Consider the following 27,738-nt stretch of genomic DNA (forward strand, 5'->3'; position numbering starts at 1 on the left):
CTGGGATGTTTCGGTGGTAGCACTGGGATCGTGGGAGTGGTAGTGCTGGGACGTTAGGGATGGTAGCACTGGGATGTTGGAGGTGGTAGCACTGGGATGTTGGGGGTAATAGCACTGGGATATTGGGGATGGTAGTACTGGAGCTGACGTCAGGACTCGCCTCTTTCAGGAACCATGCTGACAGTGACCCAAGCAGCAGCGCATCGTTGGCCTCTCGGTCGTGGTAGGGGATCCCCACGCTGCAGGCCTCCCAGAATTCTCCCTTCCACCTGTCCAGGTTCCAGGCCGCGGAGCCGATGTCAAACAGCAGGACGTACGGACTGCCCTCGATGAGCCAGCGGCCGAAGTACAGCTGCGGAGCCAATCACAGCGCGCGTCACTCTCCCAGTGCAGGGGCGTGGCTGCGGAGCTCTGCCCCCACGGGGTGACGGGGTAACTGTGGCTGCCCCCACGGGGTGACGGGGTAACTGTGGCTGCCTCCACGGGGTGACGGGGTAACTGTGGCTACCCCCACGGGGTGACGGGGTAAATAATGGCTGCCCCTGAGGGGTAATGAGGTAATTGACGGCTGCTTCCGGGGGGTGATGGGCTAACTGACTACTGCACCTGAGGGGTGATGGGGTATCTGAAGGTTGCACCTGGGGGTGATGGGGTAACTGTGCCTGCCCCGCGGGATGATGTTGTAACTGTGGCTGCCCCCAGGGTGATGGGGTAACTGACGTCTGCCCCCGCGGGCGTTGTCCTGAACGTGGGTGACACGGCGTCGTCCTGAACGTGGGTGACACGGCGTCGTCCTGAACGTGGGTGACACGGCGTCGTCCTGATCGTGGGTGACACGGCGTCGTCCTGAACGTGGGTGACACAGTGTTGTCCTGAACGTGGGTGACACGGCGTCAACCTGAACGTGGGTGACACGACGATGTCCTGAACGTGGGTGACACGGCGATGTCCTGAACGTGGGTGACACGGTGTAGTCCTGAACGTGGGTGACACGTCGTCGTCCTGAACATGGGTGACACGGCGTCGTCCTGAACGTGGGTGACACGGCAGCGTCCTGAATGTGGGTGACACGGCAGCGTCCTGAATGTGGGTGACACGGCGTCAACCTGAACGTGGGTGACACGACGATGTCCTGAACGTGGGTGACACGGCAGCGTCCTGAATGTGGGTGACACGGCGTCGTCCTGAACGTCGGTGACACGGCAGCGTCCTGAATGTGGGTGACACGGCGTCGTCCTGAACGTCGGTGACACGGCAGCGTCCTGAATGTGGGTGACACGGCGTCGTCCTGAACGTGGGTGACACGGCAGCGTCCCGAATGTGGGTGACACGACGTCGTCCTGAATGTGGGTCACACGGCGTCGTCCTGAACGTGGGTGACACGGCAGCGTCCTGAATGTGGGTGACACGGCGTCGTCCTGAACGTCGGTGACACGGCAGCGTCCTGAATGTGGGTGACACGGCAGCGTCCTGAATGTGGGTGACACGGCAGCGTCCTGAACGTCGGTGACACGACGTCGCCTTGAACGTCGGTGACACGGCAGTGTCCTGAATGTGGGTGACACGACGTCGTCTTGAACGTCGGTGACACGGCAGCGTCCTGAATGTGGGTGACACGGCAGCGTCCCGAATGTGGGTGACACGACGTCGTCCTGAATGTGGGTCACACGGCGTCGTCCTGAACGTGGGTGACACGACGATGTCCTGAACGTGGGTGACACGGCGTTGTCCTGAACGTGGGTGACACGGGAGCGTCCTGAATGTGGGTGACACGGCGTCAACCTGAACGTGGGTGACACGACGATGTCCTGAACGTGGGTGACACGGCGTTGTCCTGAACGTGGGTGACACGGGAGCGTCCTGAATGTGGGTGACACGGCGTCAACCTGAATGTGGGTGACACGATGATGTCCTGAACGTGGGTGACACGGCAGCGTCCTGAACGTGGGTGACACGGGAGCGTCCTGAATGTGGGTGACACGGCATCAACCTGAATGTGGGTGACACGATGATGTCCTGAACGTGGGTGACACGGCAGCGTCCTGAACGTGGGTGACACGGGAGCGTCCTGAATGTGGGTGACACGGCATCAACCTGAATGTGGGTGACACGACGATGTCCTGAACGTGGGTGACACGGCAGCGTCCTGAACGTCGGTGACACGGCGTCGCCCCCCACAGAGCGCACGTCTCGGCTGCGGGGGTAATTGGACGCCTGTCATCAGTAATGGGATCTGCAGCCACTAATTGATCTCCTGTAATATAAAGGTCGCGGTGTCGGTAGTAATCGCCGTGGATTACCTGACAGCCCTGAGCCTGCAGCGCGTCCACCGCCCTCCTGATAGCCGGCAGCGGGGGGTCGCAGATCTCCACCTGCGTCCTGACGTTCTGCTCGTAGTACGGACCCATCAAGAAGTAGTTGTCTCCCCACTCGTCCGCCGTGATCTTCGCCTTCGTCTGGATGACGGTGAATATTCCTCCAACTGCAAGAAAAGGAGAACAAAGAAAATGATGAGGACAAAGCAGAAAAACAGCAGCAAAAGCCCGAGGCAGCGGAAGACAACGTCCACACATGGAAGGGTTAATAGATTATCCAAGAGAGGATTCGGTGACCGCCCCTCGCCTCCATCATCAGTGTCTGGTGACCGTCCGTCCCCTCCATCGTCAGTATCTGGTGACCGCCCGTCCCCTCCATCGTCAGTATCCGGTGACCGCCCCTCGCCTCCATCATCAGAATCTGGTGACCGCCCCTCGCCTCCATCATCAGTATCTGGTAACCGCCCATCACCTCCATCATCAGTATCTGGTGACCGCCCGTCCCCTCCATCATCAGAATCTGGTGACCGCCCCTCGCCTCCATCATCAGTATCTGGTGACCGCCCGTCTCCTCCATCATCAGTGTCTGGTGACCGCCCGTCACCTCCATCATCAGTATCTGGTGACCGCCCGTCTCCTCCATCATCAGTATCTGGTGACCGCCCGTCTCCTCCATCATCAGTATCTGGTGACCGCCCGTCTCCTCCATCATCAGTATCTGGTGACCGCCCGTCACCTCCATCATCAGTATCTGGTGACCACCCCTCGCCTCCATCATCAGTATCTGGTGACCGCCCGTCTCCTCCATCATCAGTATCCGGTGACCGCCCCTCGCCTCCATCATCAGAATCTGGTGACCGCCCCTCGCCTCCATCATCAGTATCTGGTGACCGCCCGTCGCCTCCATCGTCAGTATCTGGTGACCGCCCGTCACCTCCATCATCAGTATCTGGTGACCGCCCGTCTCCTCCATCATCAGTATCTGATGACCGCCCGTCGCCTCCATCGTCAGTATCTGGTGACCGCCCGTCACCTCCATCATCAGTATCTGGTGACCGCCCGTCTCCTCCATCATCAGTATCTGGTGACCGCCCGTCACCTCCATCGTCAGTATCTGGTGACCGCCCGTCTCCTCCATCATCAGTATCTGGTGACCGCCCGTCTCCTCCATCATCAGTATCTGGTGACCGCCCCTCGCCTCCCTTGTCAGTGTCTGATTATCGCCCTTCGCCTCCATCATCAGTATCTGGTGACCGCCCCTCGCCTCCCTTGTCAGTGTCTGATTATCGCCCGTCACCTCCATCATCAGTATATGCTGAGTGCCCGTTGCCTCCATCACTTCTTCTCGTCACTTGCACAGTCAGGGATAGAGCAGGATCACCGTCGTGAGTATGAGAAGCCATTTATACCAGACAGGAGATCACGATCATCTTCATATGGAGGTGAAAACTCAATCATTAACAGAAACAGCCATGTAATTAACTGGGAGAGGAGCAGCCAAATTCCGTAAACTCTCATTAACACATTCTTTCATGGCGGCCCGCTCAGGCCTTGACCAATTGTAAAGACAAGCTTTAGGCAACTTGGCACTAGGAATAAGATCAATAGCACAATGATAGGGACGATGGGGAGGTAGTATCGCCGCCTCTTTCTCCGAGAACACATCAGTCCTTCAGGTTCCCCGAAGACCCTCCAGACTAGTGGAGCATATTTATACATTTTTTTTAGACTTTTCTTGGAACAGTTGGGACTCCATTTCACAATCTCCTTCAGACACCAAACAATAACTGGATTGTGATCTACAACCATGGAAAGCCCAACACCAATCCAGCAGGCAAATTATCCAACACAAAGCAGGAGATGGATTCAGAGTGGAGTGCCCCCACTTGAGAGTGAAATCCACCATTGCTCTATTGACCAAATTGTGAGCTAACGGTGTCTTGTCGAGAGCGATGATTTGAATGGGTCTTTCTAAACCTACTGTCCTGAGCCCTAACTTCAGAACCAGTCCCGAATCAAAGCAGCAGACCCACAGTCAATGAACGCTATTTTGATAACACTTGGTTCTCAAAGTAAATCATCATTTTTAACAGTACTTTATCAGAGGGAGGAAAATGTACCTGAGAGTCTGGGTGACCTCCTCGGTCATTACCCAGACTCGGGACGTTCTCCCGATGGTTTGATAGCTTGGAGACGAGTTGGGCAATTCTTAAGAAAATGTCCAGAGAGACCACAGTGTAGACAGAGTCTGAGATCTTGTCTACATCTTCTCTCTCATGAAGACTGGCAACTCTAACCTCCAATAGTTCCACCTCCAGTAAATGGACCTGACCTGCTAAAACTCATCCCCTGACGACCAGAGGCGCAAGGTAAAATATACCCTACATTCTTCCCTGAATAGCCTTTCTTTCCAGAAAACCTATCATTGAGGGCCATTACAGATTCAACTGTACATCTGAGGGTACTGACGTCACAGCACTGCCAGCAGTGGGGTGCTATAAGGGAGACTTCATTAATTTATTTATCTGACCCTCCAACTGATATTGTGATTACTACAGACTCTGGCAATCCTTAGCCAGATCCTGAGTCATCTGCATCAAATTTGCCACCTGGTCACAAAGCTTGTCAACATGGTCCAAACTGACGAAAAAAAAAATGTATAGACCAGACGTAATGTGACAATGAGTCACTTCTCATGGCCAAGCCGTTAGGATAGTCAGGGTGTCTGAAGTCAAAAGCCAAGCATGTACATCATAAAACAGAGAGACGAGACAAAGGTATAGTTAGGTAACAGTCCAAGGTCAAAATACAAGTAAGAGAGCGGATTAAAGCAGAAGGGGTTAAACAGACGGTCAAAACGCGGTCCAAGGTCAGGCAATGAAAGATCTATAAAAAGAACGCAAGGCACAGAGAGACAAACCACACAGTAGCTGAATGTACGTCTGGCAGAGGTCTGGGAGTAACAGCCCAGTTAAATAGCCTGGCAATCACCTGGGACAATGAACACCTGGAGACAGCCGATGCCTCCCGGTCTCAGATTGGACAGCTGAACTGTCAAAGTACTGACACCTTTAGCACATCTCTGTACCAGACTGGACGGCTGAGCTGTCAATAACTGCATCCCAGACACATTGAGGGGTGAACTGTGACAGCAAGACACAGAAGCACCGGGAGATAAGTAGTCAGAGAAACAGCCAAGGTGAGGAGGCTGAATCCAAGCACCACTGAGCAAGTCTGAGAAGTACAAGGTGTTCAGTGCTAAGAGACAAGTCCGACCACCACTGAGCAAGTCACAGAAGTACAAGGAGTCCAGTGCTAAGAGAGACGTCTGAGGTGAGGAGGACGAGCCCAACCACCACTGAGCAAGACATAGAAGTACAAGGTGTTCAGTGCTCAGGTACATGACCAAGGTGAGGAGGACGAGCCCAACCACCACTGAGCAAGACATAGAAGTACAAAGTGTTTAGTGCTCAGAGATGCTGCTGAAGTGAGGAGGTTAAGCAGGACCACTACTGAGCAAGACACAGAAGTACAAGGTGTTCAGTGCTCAGAGATACAGCTGAGGTGAGGAGGTTAAGCAGGACCACTACTGAGCAAGACACAGAAGTACAAGGTGTTCAGTGCTCAGAGATACAGCTGAGGTGAGGAGGTTGAGCCCGACCACCACTGAGCAAGACACAGAAGTACAAGGTGTTCAGGTCTCAGAGAAATGGCGAGGTGAGGAAGCTGAGCCCGACTACCACTGAGGAAGACACATAAGTACAAGGTATTTTGTGCTCAAAGACTTGGCCAATGTGAATAGGCTGAGACGGACCGCCACTGAGCAAGACACAGAAGTACAAGGTGCTTAGTGCTCACAGACATGGCTGCTGATAATCCTGCACATGGGGTGTACATATGTCATAGAAAATATTAATATCTCTAAGCCCCTGGTGAAGGGGACACTCACCTTCCTCCTCCCTCTCTTAGAATCAGATTAGTACAATGGGCATAAAGGAGCAAAAAATCTTAGTTAACATGCAAGGCTCCTTTTAGGACAAAAGACCCCAGTAGTACCAATGAGGATGTCTCTTGTGGTAGACAAAGAGTTATAGTTTGGACAGGTAATTGAGACAGGAGAGCTCTTTTCAGAGTGCTGGACAACAGTAGAGTACCTGTGTTTACACATGAATAGCAAGGTGGAAGGGTTTTTGTCTCCAGGAAATGTATTTTGAATTCAAATGACACTGTGGTTTACTGCAAGGCAAATGCTACTATAGCAAGCCCAGATGCATGTGTCCGAAAAAAATATGAATACTGGAGTTTTGCATAAATATAATAGTGATAGTACATACATTTTTAGCTTCAGGGTGAATAGGTGAAGAATATGCATATTTCTTTATAAATGCGATACCTGTTTATAAGCCCCAAATCAATATTCGCCAAATAACAAGCCCTGACTTCTGCGATCCTCTAGAGAGAAGTTATCGTATAAGTTGAGAATTTCATAAAATCCTGAGGGGCTGAGAACAGCCTGGCCCACCTGAGGTCATCAAGGTTGGGGTATGTGGGTGTAACTCAGGTGCAGATAAAAGGTCAATCCGAATTATGATCTTGGTTCATGTAGAGAGATACCCATCATAAATGCCTGAATCCCGTTTGCTGAACGTCCCCTAGCATAGTGCTTTCCTTCGGCTAAGCTGACTCATGTCTGTGAGTGACGTAGTAAGTTTCTTCTTGTTTTTTGTACTGTATAGTCTGTATTGTTTTGTCCCCTTTGTAACATCTTCTGTATATTTTTCATAAACACTGCCTCATTTTGGATAAAATATAAAATGTAATAGTTCTGTTCCTTTTGTTCTGTAACCCTGCCCCCCTGAAGCCATATCTTACCAGAACCAGGCCTCCAGTCCACCTTTATAAAACGACTGGTGATGCCAGCGAGAAGTCTTGGGTTATCGTGGAGTTTGCAGTATCCGTATCGGGGGTATATACATATATTCTCGGAGGTGTATATACCATACGCTCACTGTTAGTTTCCCGATAACCGGCCTGTTAGTGGAAACAGCTTCCATTGATCGTCTGTCAATCACGTAATCAAGGAGATCACCAAACACCACCATGAAGACCAAGGAGATCACTAAACACCACCATGAAGACCAAGGAGATCTCCAAACAACATCATAAGAACAAAGAGATCTCCAAACACCACCATGAAGATCAAGGAGATCTTCAAACAACACCATGAAGATCAAGGAGATCTCCAAACAACACCATGGAGACCAAGGAGATCTCCAAACAACACCATGAAGACCAAGGAGATCACCAAACAACACCATGAAGACCAAGGAGATCACCAAACAACACCATAAGAACAAAGATCTCCAAACACCACCATGAAGATCAAGGAGATCTCCAAACAACACCATGGAGACCAATGAGATCTCCAAACAACACCATGAAGATCAAGGAGATCTCCAAACAACACCATGGAGACCAAGGAGATCTCCAAACAACACCATGAAAACAAAGGAGATCTCCAAACACCATGAAGACCAAGGAGATCACCAAACAACACCATGAAGACTAAGGAGATCACCAAACACCACCATGAAGACCAAGGAGATCTCCAAACAACACCATAAGAACAAGGAGATCTCCAAACAACATAATGAAGGCCAAGGAGATGTCCAAACAACATAATGAAGATGAAGGAGATCTCCAAACAACACCATGAAGACCAAAAAGATCTCCAAACAACACCATGAATAGCAAGGAAATCTCCAAACAACACCGCAAGACCAAGGAGATCTCCAAACAACACCATGAGGTCTACAAACAGGAACAAGGTGGTTGAGAAGTACACGTCAAGGTTGCGTCATAAAAAAAAATCTCTGAAGATCCCCATCAAATCCATTATCATCACATGGAAAGAACATGGTACCACAACAAACCTGCCAAGAAAAGGCACCCCCCCTCCTAAACTCTCAGCTCGGGCAAGGAGGGCATTAATCAGAATGGCAGCACAAAGACCAGAGGTGACCCTGAAGGAGCTACCGAGGTCCCAAGCAGAGACTAGAGCATCTATCCATACGACCACAATAAGCCGTACACTCCATAGAGGTGGCCATTATGAAGATTGGGCAGAAAAAAAACCTTTACTTACACACAAATATTGTAAGACTCATTTTGAGTTTGCCATAAGACATGTGGGAGACTCCCCAAATATATGGAGGAAGGTGCTGCGGTCAGAGGAGCCCAACATTGAACTTTTTGGCCACCAATGTAATCGCTATGTCTTATGCCAAACCAACACAGCTCATCACCCCAAAAACAAATCCTCACTGTGAAGCATGGTGGTGGCAGCATCATGTTGTGGGGATCTTTTTCGGCAGCAGGGAGAGGTGAAATCAGTGGTGTATCTAGGGGTTGGCAGCCGGGGCATGTGCCCCGGGCGCAGCTGGCAGGGGGGCGCAGTCGGGCCGCCTAATTCGGCGGTCCGCAGTGTCTCCCCCGGCCAGGGCCGCCATCAGGGCATGACAGCCGTGACTGGCGTATGGGGCCCGGTGAGCAGAGGGGGCCCGCATCGGGCCCCGTCTCATCTGGTCACCGGGCCCCCCTGCAGGCGCTGCGGCAGCTGCACACTATTGACGTGCAGGCCCGCGCCCGCACGTCAATAGTTAACAGCCACCAGCCAGTCTGAGGCTGGCAGCTGAATCGGGCCGCAGTGCGCACTCGCCGGCGTCTGACGTCATTGTCAGCCGCCGGGCCCGGCGAGTGCGTCTGTGTGGAGCCTGGGGGGATCTTCGCCCGGCGCAGGAGCATGGCCAGGTAAGAAGTCGTGGTTTTTTTTTTTCTTTGAGAGCTGCGATCCAGGGGGGCCCGGGGGGCAGAAATGCTGGACACAGTGGGGCAGAATGCTGGACACACAGTGGGGCAGAATGCTGGACACACAGTGGGGCAGAATGCTGGACACACAGTGGGGCAGAATGCTGGACACACAGTGGGGCAGAATGCTGGACACACAGTGGGGCAGAATGCTGGACACACAGTGGGGCAGAAATGCTGGACATTGGGGCAGAATGCTGGACACAGTGACAGGGGCAGAAATGCTGGACACAGTGGGGCAGAATGCTGGACACAGTGACAGGGGCAGAATGCTGGACACAGGGGCAGAATGCTGGACACAGGGGCAGAATGCTGGACACAGTGGGGCAGAATGCTGGACACAGTGGGGCAGAAATGCTGGACACAGTGACAGGGGCAGAATGCTGGACACAGGGGCAGAATGCTGGACACAGTGGGGCAGAAATGCTGGACACAGTGGGGCAGAAATGCTGGACACAGGGGCAGACTGTGAGACCCAGGGGCAGAATGCTGGACATTGGGGCAGAATGCGAGACACGGGGCAGAATGGAGATACGGGGCATGATTGGAGACACGGGGCAGGATGAAAGACATGGGGGCATGACTGGAGACAGATGGGGCAGAATGGAGACACGGGGCATGATTGGAGACAAGTGTCAGGATTGCAGACATGGGGGCATGGTTGGAGACATAGGGGGCAGAATGGAGACATGGGGCATGATTGGAGACACTGGGGGCAGAATTGGAGACAGGATGGAGAGATCACATGGGGCGATCATATGGGGCAGGATGGGGAGATCATATGGGGCAGAATGGATACTCATGAGGGCAGGATGGGAGAACATCTGGCTGACGCCAGGAATGAGACACACGGGGCCAGGCTGGGGGATATTATTAATATCATAGGGGCTAATTTAGGGATATTATTACTGCAGTGATGTATTTATTTTATTTTTTGAGTATACTGTTTTAAATGGGGGGCGGTCCTGTTACTGTATAGAGTGATACTATGTCGCCTTCTTCATGTGGTGTAATGTAGAAGTTGTGAAAAATTAAGTAATGTGTTCTGCAAGCGGAGCTCGAGATAACTGTGTTATTTCCTGCAGAGAGAAGTCCTGGCTGGATGAAATGATGGCGGTCTGTGCTGGATGAAAGATGAAGGACTTCACCTAGAGACGTCACTGGTGAGTCAGTGTGTTACCTATACACTGACACTATACACTGTATACAGAGCTCCTGTGTATAATTTCACTAGTGATCTCTGTATTATCTGTACACAGACACTGCATACTAAGTACAGATCTCCTGTGCATAATGGGACTGATGGTGATAGTATTGTGGGTTGTTTTTTTTATTACTGATCAGTATTGTAGTATTCAGTCACTATGTGGTGGTAATATGTGGTCTGGTTATGGTGTTGTGGTATTTGTTCCTTGTATGTGATATTATTCGATCACTGTGGTGGTAATATGTGGTCTGGTCATGGTGTTGTGGTATTTGTTCCTTGTATGTGATATTATTCGATCACTGTGGTGGTAATATGTCATCTGGTCATGGTGTTGTGGTATTTGTTCCTTCTATGTGATATTATTGGTCATTTTAAAAATTGAAAAATAAATAAAAATATACCTAAATTGTATTGCATATTTTAACAAATATTTAATAGGTTACAGTAGAGTAGGGCCCGGCCAAAAGTGTCTACCGTGTTATGGTGGCGGCTTAAAAAATCTTTTGGCCAAAACAAAAGCTGCCGGCTATATGTGTGATCTGGTGATGGGAACTGTCAATGTGTGATTGGTGAGAAGTGGAGTTTTTCCAAGAGAGAGCGGTGGGACTGTGGACAGTTCGAGGGGTGGAGGCGGGGCTGGGGTGGAGCCTGGGCGGAGTCTCAAGGGGGCCCCGAAAATTTTGCCAGTATGGGGCCCCAAAATTTCTAGTGGCAGCCCTGCCCCCGGCGGCAGCATTCTGCCGCCCCCGGTCTGGGAGTCGGCTGTTCTCTGTGCCAACTGTCAAGCTGACAGCCGGCACAGAGAAGCTGCAGAGCGCCGACTCCCAACGTGTGCAGAGGTGGAGGGGGGGCCCTACAGAGTGGCTGCGGCGGGCAGGGAGAAATCCCTGCAGTTCTGCTGCCCAGCGATCGGTCTTCCTGCTTCCTCTCACAGAGACGCGCCGCTGGACGACGTCATCATTCAGCGGCCGGCTGTGTCAGAGGAAGGCGATGAGATGCTGCGGCAGAGAGCGCGAGGAGAGGTGAGAGGTGTATGTGAATGTGTGTATGTGAATGTGTGTATGTATGTGAATGTGTGTGTATGTGAATGTGTGTGTATGTTAATGTGTGTGTGTGTATGTGAATATGTGTGTGTGTGTGGGGGGGGGGGGAGGAGAGGGCAATAATGGGGCTGACGGGGAGAGCAATGATGGGGATGTGGGGGACGAGAGGGCAATGATGGGGCTGATGGAGAGAGCAATGATGGGGATGGTGGGGGAGGAGAGGGCAATGATGGGGCTGACGGGGAGAGCAATGATGGGGATGGTGGGGGAGGAGAGGGCAATGATGGGGCTGACGGGGAGAGCAATGATGGGGATGGTGGGGGAGGAGATGGCAATCATGGGACTGACGGGGAGAGCAATGATGGGGATGGTGGGGGACGAGAGGGCAATGATGGGGCTGACGGGGAGAGCAATGATGGGGATGGTGGGGGAGGAGAGGGCAATGATGGGGCTGACGGGGAGAGCAATGATGGGGATGGTGGGGGAGGAGATGGCAATCATGGGACTGACGGGGGCATATGTCCTTGGGGGGGGGGCGCCGAAATGAATTTTTGCCCCGGGTGCCAGAAACCGTAGATACACCTCTGGATAAAATGGTTCGAGATGGATGGTGGGAAATACAGGGATATTCTTGAGCAAAACCTGTCTCAGTCTGTCAGTGATTTCAGACTGGGACGGAGGTTCACCTTCCAACAAGACAACGACCCAAAGACTACTGCTAAAGCAGCACTGAGTGGTGTAAGGGGAAACATGGAAATGTTCTTGAGCGGCCGAGTCACAGCCCAGACCTTCATTCACTGGATGAAGATTGCAGTTCACCAGAGGAAATATCTAACCTGAAGGAGCTGGAGTTTTGACTTGAGGAATGAGAAAATATCCCCAGTGGTCAGATGTGGAAAAGCTCACAGAGACTTTTGAAAAGAGACTGCAGCTATAATTGCTGCAAAAGGAGACTCTACAAAGTACTGACTTTATGGGTGTGAATAGTTATGCACACTGAAGGTTTCAGTTATTTTGTCCTGTTTTTTGCTTTCTTTACAATAAAAAGACAAATGTTTTCGGTTGTCTGCATGTCCTGTACATGAACTGATGGAAACCCTGAAAACAACGGGAAAATTTCAGGCTGTGAAATATCAAAACACAAAAAATATCAAGGGGTGAATACTTTCTCAAGCCCCATACATGATCCTGCACACGGGGAGGAGGTCGGCTCATGTCGCTGGTCGTATAGATAGGGGTCCGCTGTGATTGGTGGGACGTATTATTTATAAAGGTCGCGGTGATTTTCTTTCCTCGGTGCTCCAGCAGTTGTAGGTTGTCAGACCTGATCTTCCTCAGGTTGTCAGGTGCTGAGTGGTGTACGGTGTTCATTTTAGGACATGGACACAAATCAAAGTCAAACATCAGAAATACTCTGTCTGATACCTCATTGTGATACTTGAGTCTGATACCTGACTTTCACACATGGTCACAAATCAAAGTCAAACATCAGAAGTAATATCAGAAATACTCTGTCTGATACCTCATTCTGATACTTGATTCTGATACCTGACTTTCACATATCAAAGTCACAAATCAAAGTCAAACATCAGAAATACTCTGTCTGATACCTCATTCTGATACTTGGCTCTGATACTTGACTCTGATACTTGACTTTGATACCTGACTGATACTTGACTCTGATACTTGACTTTGATACCTGACTCTGATACTTGACTTTGATACCTGACTCTGATACTTGACTTTGATACCTGACTGATACTTGACTCTGATACTTGACTTTGATACCTGACTCTGATACTTGACTCCGATACCTGAGTCTGATACTTGATTCTGATACATGAAATTAGTAAAATTTGTAAAATTAGCTAAAATTAGTACCTGGGATCACTTGAGCTTGTGGTGCAATGGTAATGCCGACGGCTGTAGCCTCTAGACGCAGGATCCATTTTTTTTTCCGCTGATCCTTTTTTTTTTCTGCCGGATCGGTTTTATTTTTCTGCCGGCTCCGTTTTTGTCGGCCGGATCCGTTTTTTTTCCGCCAGATCCGTTTTCTTCTGCAGGATCCGTTTTTTTTCCTCAGGATCCGTTTTTTTTCCGGATCCGTTTTTGTCCTCCGGATCAGTTTTTGTCTGCCGGCTCCGTTTTTTTTCTGCCTGATCCGTTTTTTTACGCCGGATCCTTTTTTTTACGCCGGATCCGTGTTTTTTTTACACCGGATCCGTTTTTTTTTACACCGGATCCATTTTTTTTTGCCAGATCCGTTTTTTTTTTGCCGGATCCGTTTTTTTTACGCCAGATCCGATTTTTTCTGCCGTATCCGATTTTTTTCGCCGGATCCATTTTTTTTTTACGCCGGATTCGTTTTTTTGCCGGATCCGTTTTTTTTACGCCGGATCCGTTTTTCTTCCGCCGGATCCGTTTTTTTCGCCGGATCCGGGTTTTTTACGCCGAATCTCTTTTTTTTGCGCCGGATCCGTTTTTTTCTGCCGGATCTGTTTTTTAACGCCATATCCATTTTTTTACGCCGGATCCGTTTTTTTAACGCCGGATCCGTTTTTTTTACACCGGATCCATATTTTTTCACCAGATCCGGTCTTTTTTGCCGGATCCGTTTTTTTTAGCCGGATTCGTTTTTTTTACGCCGAATCCGTTTTTTCGCCGGATCCGGGTTTTTTTTACGCCGAATTTTTTTTTTTTCCGGATCCGTTTTTTTTTTTTTTACGCCTGATCCGTTTATTTTTACGCCGGATCCATTTTTTTTTTCACCGGATCCGTTTTTCTTCTGCCGGCGGAAAAAACGGATCCGGCGTAAAAAAAAATTTTTTTTTACGCCGGATCCGTTTTTTTCACGCCGGATCCGTTTTTTTTACGCCGGCAAAAGAAAAACGGATCCGGCGTAAAAAAACGGATCCGGCGCAAAAATGAACTGATCAGGCGTAAACAAAAACCGATCCGGAAGAAAAAAAATGGATCAGGCGAAAAAAACGGATTCGGCGTAAAAAAAATGGATCAGGCGAAAAAACGGATCCAGCGAAAAAAAAAATCCGGTGAAAACAAACGGATCCGGCGTAAAAAAAAAAAACGGATCCGGCGTAAAAAAATGGATATGGCGTAAAAAAACAGATCCGGCAGAAAAAAAGGATCCGGCGAAAAAAAACGGATTTGGTGTAAAAAAAAAAAAAAAACGGATCCAGCATAAAAAAATGGATATGGCGTAAAAAAACAGATCCGGCAGAAAAAAAGGATCCGGCGAAAAAAAACGGATTCGGCGTAAAAAAACGGATCCGGCGAAGAAAACGGATCCGGCGGAAGAAAAACGGATCCGGCAAAGAAAACGGATTAGGCGGAAGAAAAACAGATCCGGCAGAAAAAAACGAATCAGGCAAAAAAAGCGGATCCGGCGTAAAAAAAAAAACGGATCCTGCCAAAAAAAACAACGAATCCGGCGTAAAAAAACAGATCCGACGTAAAAAAAAATTGGATCCGGCATAAAAAAACGGATTCGGCAGAAAAATAAAACCGATCCGGCGGAAAAAAAATGGATCCTGCGTCTAGATACTACAGCCGTCGGCCTTACCATTGCACCACAAGCTCAAGTGATCCCAGGTAGTAATTTTAGCTAATTTTACTAATTTTACTAATTTCATGTATCAGGGTCAAGTATCAGAGTCAGGTATCAGAGTCAGGTATCAGAGTCAGGTATCAGAGTCAGGTATCAGAGTCAGGTATCAGAGTCAGGTATCAGAGTCAGGTATCAGAGTCAGGTATCAGAGTCAGGTATCAGAGTCAGGTATCAGAGTCAGGTATCAGAGTCAAGTATCAGACTCAGGTATCAGACTCAGGTATCAGACTCAAGTATCACAATGAGGTATCAGACAGAGTATTTCTGATGTTTGACTTTGATTTGTGACCATGTCCTAAAATGAACACCGTACAGGTGCTGAGTGGTGACTTAATCTTGGGATTTACGTAGAAGCTTCCTCAGCATTTGTCTCCGTACAGAGAAGAAACCATGAGAGGATTTACAGTTCCTAGAAGAGCGGGGGGAGGGCAGGGACCGCCATGGAGAAAAGGCAATACTTCCATGATACAAAGTAACAAGTAACACTGACATGTAAAGGAAATGATACGGGGTGCACTAATTATTTTACATAAACCTTTTTCAGTGCTAGAAAATGTCCTGAAAAAAATGAAGAGATCCATAAGAATGTAAGAGTATATCATCTTTATTCAAAACTAGCCGAAGAGCCCGGCGTTGCCTGAGCAGTAAATATCTTCCCATCACACCTCTCATTTTCTCCCTCACACCTCTCATTTTCCCCCTCACTCTCATTTTCTCCCTCACACCTCTCATTTTCCCCCTCACACCTCTCATTTTCCCCCTCACACCTCTCAGTTTCCCCCTCACACCTCTCATTTTCCCCCTCACACCTCTCATTTTCCCCCTCACTTCTCTCATTTTCCCCCTCACACCTCTCATTCCCCCCTAACACTTGTCATTTCGACCTCACATCTGTCATTTTCCGATGACTGCACTATTTTCCCTCACTCCTCTCATTTTCACCTCACACCCCTCATTTTCACCTCACACCTCATTTTCCCCTCAGTATATACAGGTTTGTCATCTCCCTTATTTATAGTATACACCTGTATGTCATCTCCTGTATATAGTATATTCCTGTGTGTCATCTCCCCTGTACATAGTATATACCTGTATGTCATCTCCTCCTGTATATTGTATATACATTTGTGTCATCTCCTCCTGTATATAGTATATATCTGTGTGTCATCTCCTCCTGTATATAGTATATGTGTGTCATCTCCCCTGTATATAGTATGTACCTGTGTGTCATCTCCTCCTGTATATAGTATATATCTGTGTGTCATCTCCTCCTGTATATAGTATGTGTGTGTCATCTCCCCTGTATATAGTATATACCTGTGTGTCATCTCCTCCTGTATATAGTATATATCTGTGTGTTATCTAGTCCTGTATATAGTATATACGTGTGTCATCTCCTCCTGTATATAGTATATATCTGTGTGTCATCTCCTCCTGTATATAGTATATATGTGTGTGTCATCTCCCCTGTATATAGTATATACCTGTGTGTCATCTCCTCCTGTACATAGCATACTGGGAAGTGGGATATAGATAAATCCCCTTCAGAAGGAACCAGAGGCAACCAAACAACCCCGGTTTGTGACAAATTGGTGTGAGTAGTGGGGATGATAAAGGTATCCTCCCCATGATCCGTGACAGATTGGTGGGATCCCGGTGGGATCCGTGACACATGGGCAGAATTGAGAGACCATGCGGCAGTATGGAGAGATTGCGGCGAGCATAGCAGGAAGGCACAGAACCACAGGTTGTGGTGAGCAGAGCAGAGAGGCACAGAGCCACAGGTTGCATCAGGCAGAGCCAAGCAGCAAAGTGAGCTTCAGAGCAGAACAGAGCAGAGCTGCGGGATAGAGGCGAGCAGAGCAGGAAGGCACAGAACCACAGGTTGTGGTGAGAAGAGCAGAATGGAATGGACACAAGGGTACGCACAGCTGAGAGCGAAAGACAAACAGACAAGGAGACAACAGGGACAGATATAGATCAGAGTACATACAGGATCAGGAACGGGCCACTGGGTGGCGAAACAAGAGACACCAGTTTAGGCCAGGGTACAAAGCCCCACTGGGTGGCTGAGACAGAACAGGACCTGGCAGCTCGGTAGCAAGACACTAACTGAGGGAGAAAGTTGCTCAGGCCTCCTCCAATGGATGGGGATGCCTTAAGAATCAGAGGCCCCTTGACAATTGGCCGGGGACACCTTAAGAAGGTGCACAGTCTCAATAAGAATCAGGAATTGCCAGTGCCGCCCCCCCCTATGCACACAGCCAGGAAGCTTGCACAGAGCAGGCACAAGACATGAGGCACACAGAATGGAATTGGCAGAAGAAAGAACTCACAGCATGGCCCGGAGTAGTGAGTAAGTTGATGTGTAAGGCAGGTGGGGACAGGAGGTCAGGCAGTGATGCCAGCAGGGTTGTAACATAAAGTCACTGGTAGTGTTGAGCGATACCGTCCGATATTTGAAAGTATCGGTATCGGATGGTATCGGCCGATATCCGAAAAATATCGGATATCGCCGATACCGATATCCGATACCAATACAAGTCAATGGGACACAAATATCGGAAGGTATCCGTAATGGTTCCCAGGGTCTGAAGGAGAGGAAACTCTCCTTCAGGCCCTGGGATCCATATTAATGTGTAAAATAAAGAATAAAAATAAAAAATATTGATATACTTACCTGTTGTGAATTCTGTTGTCGGGTTCCCTCCTGTGGTCATGAATGGTACTTCGGCTGGTTCTGTCCATGGACTTCCTCTGGTGGGTGTTTCTGAGTTTCCTTTCACAGGTGACGAGGTTAATTCGTTAGCTGGCTGCTCTATTTAACTCCACTTAGATCTTTGCTCCATGCCACCTGTCAATGTTCCAGTATTGGTCTAGTTCACTCCTGGATCGTTCTTGTGACCTGTCTTCCCAGCAGAAGCTAAGTTCCAGCTTGTATTTCTTTGGTTTGCTATTTTTCTGTCCAGCTTGCTATTTAATTTGTTGTCTTGCTTGCTGGAAGCTCTGGGACGCAGAGGGAGCGCCTCCGCACCGTGAGTCGGTGCGGAGGGTCTTTTTGCGCCCTCTGCGTGGTCTTTTTGTAGGTTTTTGTGCTGACCGCAAAGTAACCTTTCCTATCCTCGGTCTGTTCAGTAAGTCGGGCCTCACTTTGCTTAATCTATTTAATCTCTGTGTTTGTATTTTCATCTTTACTCACAGTCATTATATGTGGGGGGCTGCCTTTTCCTTTGGGGAATTTCTCTGAGGCAAGGTAGGCTTTATTTTTCTATCTTCAGGGCTAGCTAGTTTCTTAGGCTGTGCCGAGTTGCATAGGGAGCGTTAGGCGCAATCCACGGCTATTTCTAGTGTGGTTGATAGGTTTAGGGATTGCGGTCAGCAGAGTTCCCACGTCCCAGAGCTCGTCCTTTATTATCAGTAACTATCAGGTCATTCCGTGTGCTCTTAACCACCAGGTCCATTATTGTCCTGACCACCAGGTCATAACACTTACCCTCGGACGGGCCCTGGTTGTCACCGCTGCAATCGCCATGCTTTTCTTCCTAAGAATGAGCGCTTTAATGACCTTCGATGATGTCGCAGCTTGTGATTGGTCGCTGAGCGGTCATGTGACCGCTCACGCGACCAATCACAAGCCGCGACGTCATCGAAGGTCCTTAACGCGCTCATTCATAGGAAGGATAATATGGCGATTGCAGCGGTGACAACCAGGGCCCGTCCGAGGGTAAGTATATCAATATTTTTTATTTTTATTCTTTATTTTACACATTAATCTAAATCCTGATACCGATTCCCGATATCACAAAAATATTGGAACTCGGTATCAGAATTCCGATACCGCAAATATCGGCCGATACCCGATACTTGCGGTATCGGAATGCTCAACACTAGTCACTGGTGATCACTGTATTACCTGTACCCTATGCACTGTATGCAGCGCTCCTGTGTACAATGTCACTGGTGATCACTGTATTACCTGTACACTGACACTATATACAGAGCTCCTGTGTATAATGTCACTGGTGATCGCTGTACTACCTGTACATTATACACTATATACAGAGCTCCTGTATATAATGTCACTGGTGATCACTGTATTACATGGACACTGACTATAAACAGAGCTCCTGTGTATAATGTCACCGGTGATCACTGTATTATCTGTAAACTGACACTATATACAGAGCTCCTGTGTATAATGTCATTGGTGATCACTGTATTACCTTTACACAGACACTATATAAAGAGCTCCTGTGTATAATGTCACTGGTGATCGCTGTATTACCTGTACACTGACACTATATACAGAGCTCCTGTGCATAATGTCAGCGGTGATCACTGTATTACCTGTACACTGACACTATATACAGAGCTCCTGTGTATAATGTCACTGGTGATCACTGTATTACATGGACACTGACACTATAAACAGAGCTCCTGTGTATAATGTCACTGGTGATTCCTGCATTACCTGTACACTGACACTATATAAAGAGCTCCTGTGTATAATGTCACTGGTGATCACTGTATTACCTTTACACAGACACTATATAAAGAGCTCCTGTGTATAATGTCGCTGGTGATCACTGTATTACCTTTACACAGACACTATACACAGAGCTCCCTGTCCACTGAGAGATCTATACTCCACTAAAATATCTAGGATTAAAACCCAACAAAATTCAAGGAACGGATTTCTCTGTAAGCAGGTCATGTATCCACTTCGTGTTTATACTTAAATGAACCCCTCATGTCATGCTTAGCATAATGATAATGGTGTCATTCTTCTATGAGGTTCATACGCTGAGATATGTTTACAGATGGTTTTTCATATCTTTCAGAAAGGGTCAGAAAGGGGAGTATTCAGCCACCCAGTGAGGTAACCACAGGGGGGAGTGCCTTGTTTTTGGGCACAGGTATAAGACAGGGAGACCTCATTTTGCACTATTCTTTGTCCAGGGAACTAGCTGAGAGACGCTGTGTGATGCATTTTGATGTATTGCCCCTCCCTCGCACCGCATGGTCTACTATAAAAGGACATAAGCAACTGTAAGTTTATTTTCATCTTTAATCCCTTTTATTTTGTAATTGTCTGTACATACGATACTTGTATCCTTTTCTAATATCTTTTTATACTTTTGTAAACACTGCCTACCTTTTGGAGTAAAATATATACTCGCTTCGTTTCTCCTTGCCCTATAACGTACTTTCACGTCCTCTGAAGTAAATTACGCTATTAATTGGGTTGGCTTCTGACCCGTTATTAATTAAGAAATAGGAGCTGGTGGCAGCGAAAGTGTCCTGAACCTTTGGGAAAACTGGTAGCAACGAATAGCGTTGATAATTATTGTTCCTGCCTGAGTGGGAGTATTTATATCGCCCTCGCTGCAGCGTGCCCATTACCCAGTACATAACAAGGCAGCCTTTCTGGCGACTAATTCTTAAGTGCAGTTCCCTGTCTGACCTGAGGGTAAGGGGGGCGCCAGAGAGCTGAAAGTTCCAAACCCGAACTGGGAAGTGGGATATAAATAAATCTCCTTCAGAAAACAACCGGGGGCAACCAAAAAACCCCGGTTCATGACAAAGATGTGAACCTTCTTCAAGCAATTAATGTGCATGTGACAAGTTTATAAAGGGTGTACATGATTACAGTATGTAACAATAATTACAGAAGAAAGAGCATGTTTGTCTATAAAAAATGAGAATAGGATCCCTGTATTAGTGTTGTACCCTAGGATATTTGGGATTCAGATACATGCCTGTTGCGGGGTTTGTGTCTCCCCCATTTTCATGTGGTGAGTCGCGAGCCCCAGCTAATGGGGGTGTTCTCACTTCTATTGGGTTATATCCTCAGCCATGTACATAGTTAATAAATGCGCGATCCGATATTTGCACGGAGCTTTCTGACTCTGTGACATGCGCACGTCACCCTAATCCTTGGCCCACTGCTAAGATGGCGGAGTGGTTGTAGAGGTGTCATCTGCGCAGGCGTGGGATGACATATTCGCCCAGTTCTCAGATCCTTCTTCCTGCGCACTGAGTAGTACAGGCGCCGATCGGCTCGGGGGTCCTCATGTAGTGAATGGGGTCAGCCATGGAGATGATTAATACAGAATCCAGCTGATATCTGCACCGTATGAGATGTCGTCTGTGTGGATTACATCTTTCATGTCAGTTTTTATGAATAGACTTGTTCTTATGTAATTATTGTTATACTGTAATCATGTGCACCCTTTATATGTATACACATCTTTATGTGCCCACTCTTCCCAGTCCCACAAGCCCGCTGTCTTGGGGTAATCCTTGACACTGATCTCTCCTCCAAACCGCATATCCAAGCCCTTTCCACTTCCTGTCGACTTCAACTCAAAAATATTTCACGAATCCGTTCATTCCTCAACCAAGAATCTGCAAAAACCCTAGTCCATTCCCCCATCACCTCCCGCCTCGACTACTGTAACCTCCTGCTCTGTGGCCTCCCCTCGAACACTCTGGCACCCCTCCAATCTATTCTAAACTCTGCTGCCCGACTAATCCACCTGTCCCCCCGCTATTCCCCGGCCTCTTCCCTCTGTCAATCCCTTCACTGGCTCCCCATTGCCCAGAGACTCCAGTACAAAACCCTTACCATGACGTACAAAGCCATCCACAACCTGTCTCCTCCATACATCTGTGACCTCGTCTCCCGGTACTTACCTACCCGCAACCTCCGATCCTCACAAGATCTCCTTCTCTACTCCCCTCTTATCTCCTCTTCCCACAACCGCATCCAAGACTTCTCTCATGTATCACCCCTACTCTGGAATTCTCTACCACAACACATCAGACTCTCACCTACCATCGAAACCTTCAAAAAGAACCTGAAGACCCACCTCTTCCGACAAGCCTACAACCTGCAGTAACCACCGATCGACCAAACCGCTGCACGACCAGCTGTACCCTCACCTACTGTATCCTCGCCCATCCCTTGTAGATTGTGAGCCTTCACGGGCAGGGTCCTCTCTCCTCCTGTATCCTCACCCATCCCTTGTAGATTGTGAGCCCTCGCGGGCAGGGTCCTCTCTCCTCCTGTGTCCTCACCCATCCCTTGTAGATTGTGAGCCTCGCGGGCAGGGTCCTCTCTCCTCCTGTATCCTCACCCATCCCTTGTAGATTGTCAGCCCTCGCGGGCAGGGTCCTCTCTCCTCCTGTATCCTCACCCATCCCTTGTAGATTGTGAGCCCTCGCGGGCAGGGTCCTCTCTCCTCCTGTATTCTCATCCATCCCTTGTAGATTGTGAGCCCTCGCGGGCAGGGTCCTCTCTCCCCCTGTATCCTCACCCATCCCTTGTAGATTGTGAGCCCTCGCGGGCAGGGTCCTCTCTCCTCCTGTATTCTCACCCATCCCTTGTAGATTGTGAGCCCTCGCGGGCAGGGACCTCTCTCCTCCTGTATTCTCACCCATCCCTTGTAGATTGTGAGCCCTCGCGGGCAGGGTCCTCTCTCCTCCTGTATCCTCACCCATCCCTTGTAGATTGTGAGCCCTCGCGGGCAGGGTCCTCTCTCCTCCTGTATCCTCACCCATCCCTTGTAGACTGTGAGCCCTCGCGGGCAGGGTCCTCTCTCCTCCTGTATCCTCACCCATCCCTTGTAGACTGTGAGCCCTCGCGGCAGGGTCCTCTCTCCTCCTGTAACCTCACCCATCCCTTGTAGATTGTGTGAGCCTTCGCGGGCAGGGTCCTCTCTCCTCCTGTACCCTCACCCATCCTTTGTAGATTGTGAGCCCTCACGGGCAGGGTCCTCTCTCCTCCTGTATCCTCACCCATCCTTTGTAGATTGTGAGCCCTCGCGGGCAGGGTCCTCTCTCCTCCTGTATCCTCACCCATCCCTTGTAGACTGTGAGCCCTCGCGGGCAGGGTCCTCTCTCCTCCTGTATCCTCACCCATCCCTTGTAGACTGTGAGCCCTCGCGGGCAGGGTCCTCTCTCCTCCTGTATCCTCACCCATCCCTTGTAGACTGTGAGCCCTCGCAGGCAGGGTCCTCTCTCCTCCTGTAACCTCACCCATCCCTTGTAGATTGTGTGAGCCTTCGCGGGCAGGGTCCTCTCTCCTCCTGTACCCTCACCCATCTTTGTAGATTGTGAGCCCTCACGGGCAGGGTCCTCTCTCCTCCTGTATCCTCACCCATCCTTTGTAGATTGTGAGCCCTCACGGGCAGGGTCCTCTCTCCTCCTGTATCCTCACCCATCCCCTGTAGATTGTGAGCCCTCACGGGCAGGGTCCTCTCTCCTCCTGTATCCTCACCCATCCCTTGTAGATTGTGAGCCCTCGCGGGCAGGGTCCTCTCTCCTCCTGTATTCTCACCCATCCCTTGTAGATTGTGAGTCCTCGCGGGCAGGGTCCTCTCTCCTCCTGTATCCTCACCCATCCCTTGTAGACTGTGAGCCCTCGTGGGCAGGGTCCTCTCTCCTCCTGTATCCTCACCCATCCCTTGTAGATTGTGAGCCCTCGCGGGCAGGGTCCTCTCTCCTCCTGTATCCTCACCCATCCCTTGTAGATTGTGAGCCCTCGCGGGCAGGGTCCTCTCTCCTCCTGTATCCTCACCCATCCCTTGTAGACTGTGAGCCCTCGCGGGCAGGGTCCTCTCTCCTCCTGTATCCTCACCCATCCTTTGTAGATTGTGAGCCCTCACGGGCAGGGTCCTCTCTCCTCCTGTATCCTCACCCATCCCTTGTAGGCTGTGAGCCCTCGCGGGCAGGGTCCTCTCTCCTCCTGTATCCTCACCCATCCTTTGTAGATTGTGAGCCCTCACGGGCAGGGTCCTCTCTCCTCCTGTATCCTCACCCATCCCTTGTAGGCTGTGAGCCCTCGCGGGCAGGGTCCTCTCTCCTCCTGTATCCTCACCCATCCTTTGTAGATTGTGAGCCCTCGTGGGCAGGGTCCTCTCTCCTCCTGTATCCTCACCCATCCCTTGTAGATTGTGAGCCCTCGCGGGCAGGGTCCTCTCTCCTCCTGTATCCTCACCCATCCCTTGTAGATTGTGAGCCCTCGCGGGCAGGGTCCTCTCTCCTCCTGTATCCTCACCCATCCCTTGTAGACTGTGAGCCCTCGCGGGCAGGGTCCTCTCTCCTCCTGTATCCTCACCCATCCTTTGTAGATTGTGAGCCCTCACGGGCAGGGTCCTCTCTCCTCCTGTATCCTCACCCAGCCCTTGTAGACTGTGAGCCCTCGCGGGCAGGGTCCTCTCTCCTCCTGTATTCTCACCCATCCCTTGTAGATTGTGAGTCCTCGCGGGCAGGGTCCTCTCTCCTCCTGTATCCTCACCCATCCCTTGTAGACTGTGAGCCCTCGTGGGCAGGGTCCTCTCTCCTCCTGTATCCTCACCCATCCCTTGTAGACTGTGAGCCCTCGCGGGCAGGGTCCTCTCTCCTCCTGTACCAGTTGTGACTTGTATTGTTCAAGATTATTGTACCTGTTTTTATTATGTATACCCCTCCTCACATGTAAAGCATCATGGAATAAATGGCGCTATAACAATAAATAATAATAATAGATAATAGATAGACGATAGATAGATAAATGATAGATAATAGATACATGATACATAGATAATAGATAAATAATAGATAATAGATAGATAATTCACTGATAATAGATAATAGATAGATAATAAATAAATAATAGATAATAAATACTAGATAGATATTAGATAATAAATACTAGATAATCTATTGATCGCCCCAATTAGTAAAGGTCTTGTATTTTCCTCACCCCCTCCTGTGTATTGAGGCTGTAGCACAGAGACCCCATTATTGTCCGTGGCCCACCCCGATACGTCCGGTGTGGCGGCTGATTTATACTTGGTGCTCAATCGCCCTCTTGTGTCAGCGAGCAGACATGACACTGGTGTTCGGACAATATTTGCATTGTATTTCTGGGAGCTTTCATGAGCCGCAGATACGATACGTGACGTCGCTCCGCCGCTCTCTGCTCCATCAGGCCGGTGACGTCAGCAGTCTGAGCACCGCTCTGTGACGTCATCAATACCAGATCATTATTGTGCTTCTCCCTGAGAACAATCAGTCGTTTATATCTGGAACCGAAGCTATTTGTTCTTCTCAGTAAGTAGATGTGGTGAGCGGCCCCATCGGCCCCCGGCCCCCTCGGCCCGGGCCCCTCTGTCGCCTCCTCTGCTTTTATCTATCATGTCAATATCACATTGATCAATCATTAACAGGAGGAGACAGCGCAGCCATCACAGGAGGAGGATGAGGGTTGTAATCCAGACTGCGCCATCCTATAGCGTGATGACCCTCAGACGGCCGGACCCCGGAGCTGACAATCCAACGTGCGGCGTCTATGTCCAACCATGTCTACTCCCCAACAATGCAGGGAGGATGAAGGCTATTACTCCCTGTTATCATCCATTACTGTGCAGCACAGGTGTAGAGTCCCCCTCCCTGACCCCCATCATCGCTCCTTTGTTGGGGTCACTTACCTTTGTTGGTGACCTCCCAGGAAATCTCGAAGAGCAAGAGGTCATCTATGGGGAGATCCTCCTCGTCCCACTGAGGGAGACCATTGAGGGAGGTGACGGACAGGGACCTGCTGAGCGGCATGGCGGCCTGGAGGTGCAGAGCAGACGGAGCCGGGTCCTCGGACTCTCTAAGACATAAGAGATTGAGGAGACTTTCCTTCCAGGATAATCCGAAGCTTAGAGCTGACACCAAGCATTACACACACGAGCAAATCCCCCATAGACCTGTAAGTGGACAGATCCCCCCGCAAGCTGATCAGAGGTCGCTGCGCAGTCAGCAGCCAAATCCTCCCCTGGACCCCGGCCAAGCACACAAACCTTGAAATGTATGAACCCGACCAGCGTCCGATGACCTGGGGCCATCAGTAACCAAAGGCAAAAACCAGCGGTCAGGTACTAGCAATACTAAGTAACAGAGTATAAAGTGCCAAAGTACAGAAGCCGGGCAATAATAGAGGGAAAGGAAAAATAATATTATACAGAGCCTGTCTGCAGCCACCACTAGGGGGAGCTCCCTGTATACAGAGATACATGATAAGATTCTGTCTGCAGCCACCACTAGGGGGAGCTCCCTGTATACAGAGATACATGATAAGATCCTGTCTGCAGTCACCACTAGGGGGAGCTCCCTGTATACAGAGATACATGATAAGATCCTGTCTGCAGTCACCACTAGGGGGAGCTCCCTGTATACAGAGATACATGATAAGATCATGTCTGCAGTCACCACTAGAGGGAGCTCCCTGTATACAGAAATACATGATAAGATCCTGTCTGCAGCCACCACTAGGGGGAGCTCACTGTATACAGAGATACATGATAAGATCCTGTCTGCAGTCACCACTAGGGGGAGCTCCCTGTATACAGAGATACATGATAAGATTCTGTCTGCAGCCACCACTAGGGGGAGCTCCCTGTATACAGAGATACATGATAAGATCCTGTCTGCAGTCACCACTAGGGGGAGCTCCCTGTATACAGAGATACATGATAAGATCCTGTCTGCAGTCACCACTAGGGGGAGCTCCCTGTATACAGAGATACATGATAAGATCATGTCTGCAGTCACCACTAGAGGGAGCTCCCTGTATACAGAGATACATGATAAGATCCTGTCTGCAGCCACCACTAGGGGGAGCTCCCTGTATACAGAGATACATGATAAGATCCTGTCTGCAGCCACCACTAGGGGGAGCTCCCTGTATACAGAGATACATGATAAGATCCTGTCTGCAGCCACCACTAGGGGGAGCTCCCTGTATACAGAGATACATGATAAGATCCTGTCTGCAGCCACCACTAGGGGGAGCTCCCTATATACAGAGATACATGATAAGATCCTGTCTGCAGTCACCACTAGGGGGAGCTCCCTGTATACAGAGATACATGATAAGATCCTGTCTGCAGTCACCACTAGGGGGAGATCCCTGTATACAGAGATACATGATAAGATCCTGTCTGCAGCCACCACTAGGGGGAGCTCCCTGTATACAGAGATACATGATAATATCCTGTCTGCAGCCACCACTAGGGGGAGCTCCTTGTATACAGAGATACATGATAAGATCCTGTCTGCAGCCACCACTAGGGGGAGCTCCCTGTATACAGAGATACATGATAAGATCCTGTCTGCAGCCACCACTAGGGGGAGCTCCCTATATACAGAGATATATGATAAGATCCTGTCTGCAGCCACCACTAGGGGGAGCTCCCTGTATCCAGAGATACATGATAAGATCCTGTCTGCAGCCACCACTAGGGGGAGCTCCCTGTATACAGAGATACATGATAAGATCCTGTCTGCAGCCACCACTAGGGGGAGCTCCCTATATACAGAGATATATGATAAGATCCTGTCTGCAGTCACCACTAGGGGGAGCTCCCTGTATGCAGAGATACATGATAATATCCTGTCTGCAGCCACCACTAGGGGGAGCTCCCTGTATACAGAGATACATGATAAGATCCTGTCTGCAGCCACCACTAGGGGGAGCTCCCTATATACAGAGATATATGATAAGATCCTGTCTGCAGTCACCACTAGGGGGAGCTCCCTGTATGCAGAGATACATGATAATATCCTGTCTGCAGTCACCACTAGGGGGAGCTCCCTGTATACAGAGATACATGATAATATCCTGTCTGCAGCCACCACTAGGGGGAGCTC

At 49.4% G+C, this 27,738-nt stretch overlaps 1 protein-coding gene across 2 annotated transcripts in view; it reads right to left on the reverse strand.

Moving 5' to 3' along the window:
* The window catches only part of GYS2 (glycogen synthase 2), a 123,757-nt gene extending 97,872 nt beyond the window's left edge, over window positions 1-25,885 (reverse strand). For both annotated transcript variants that reach the window (XM_069762777.1, XM_069762778.1), the window contains exons 1-3: window positions 25,533-25,885; window positions 2,301-2,482; window positions 161-352 (exon numbers count right to left, since the gene is read on the reverse strand). In XM_069762777.1, the coding sequence (XP_069618878.1) occupies window positions 161-352; window positions 2,301-2,482; window positions 25,533-25,653 (495 nt within the window). In that variant the 5' untranslated portion in view covers window positions 25,654-25,885. The remainder of the gene's footprint in view (window positions 1-160; window positions 353-2,300; window positions 2,483-25,532) is intronic.
* Between the last annotated feature and the right edge of the window lie 1,853 nt (window positions 25,886-27,738).

The sequence above is a fragment of the Ranitomeya imitator genome, chromosome 4, assembly GCF_032444005.1.
Source record: "Ranitomeya imitator isolate aRanImi1 chromosome 4, aRanImi1.pri, whole genome shotgun sequence".
NCBI classification, from domain to species: domain Eukaryota; kingdom Metazoa; phylum Chordata; class Amphibia; order Anura; family Dendrobatidae; genus Ranitomeya; species Ranitomeya imitator.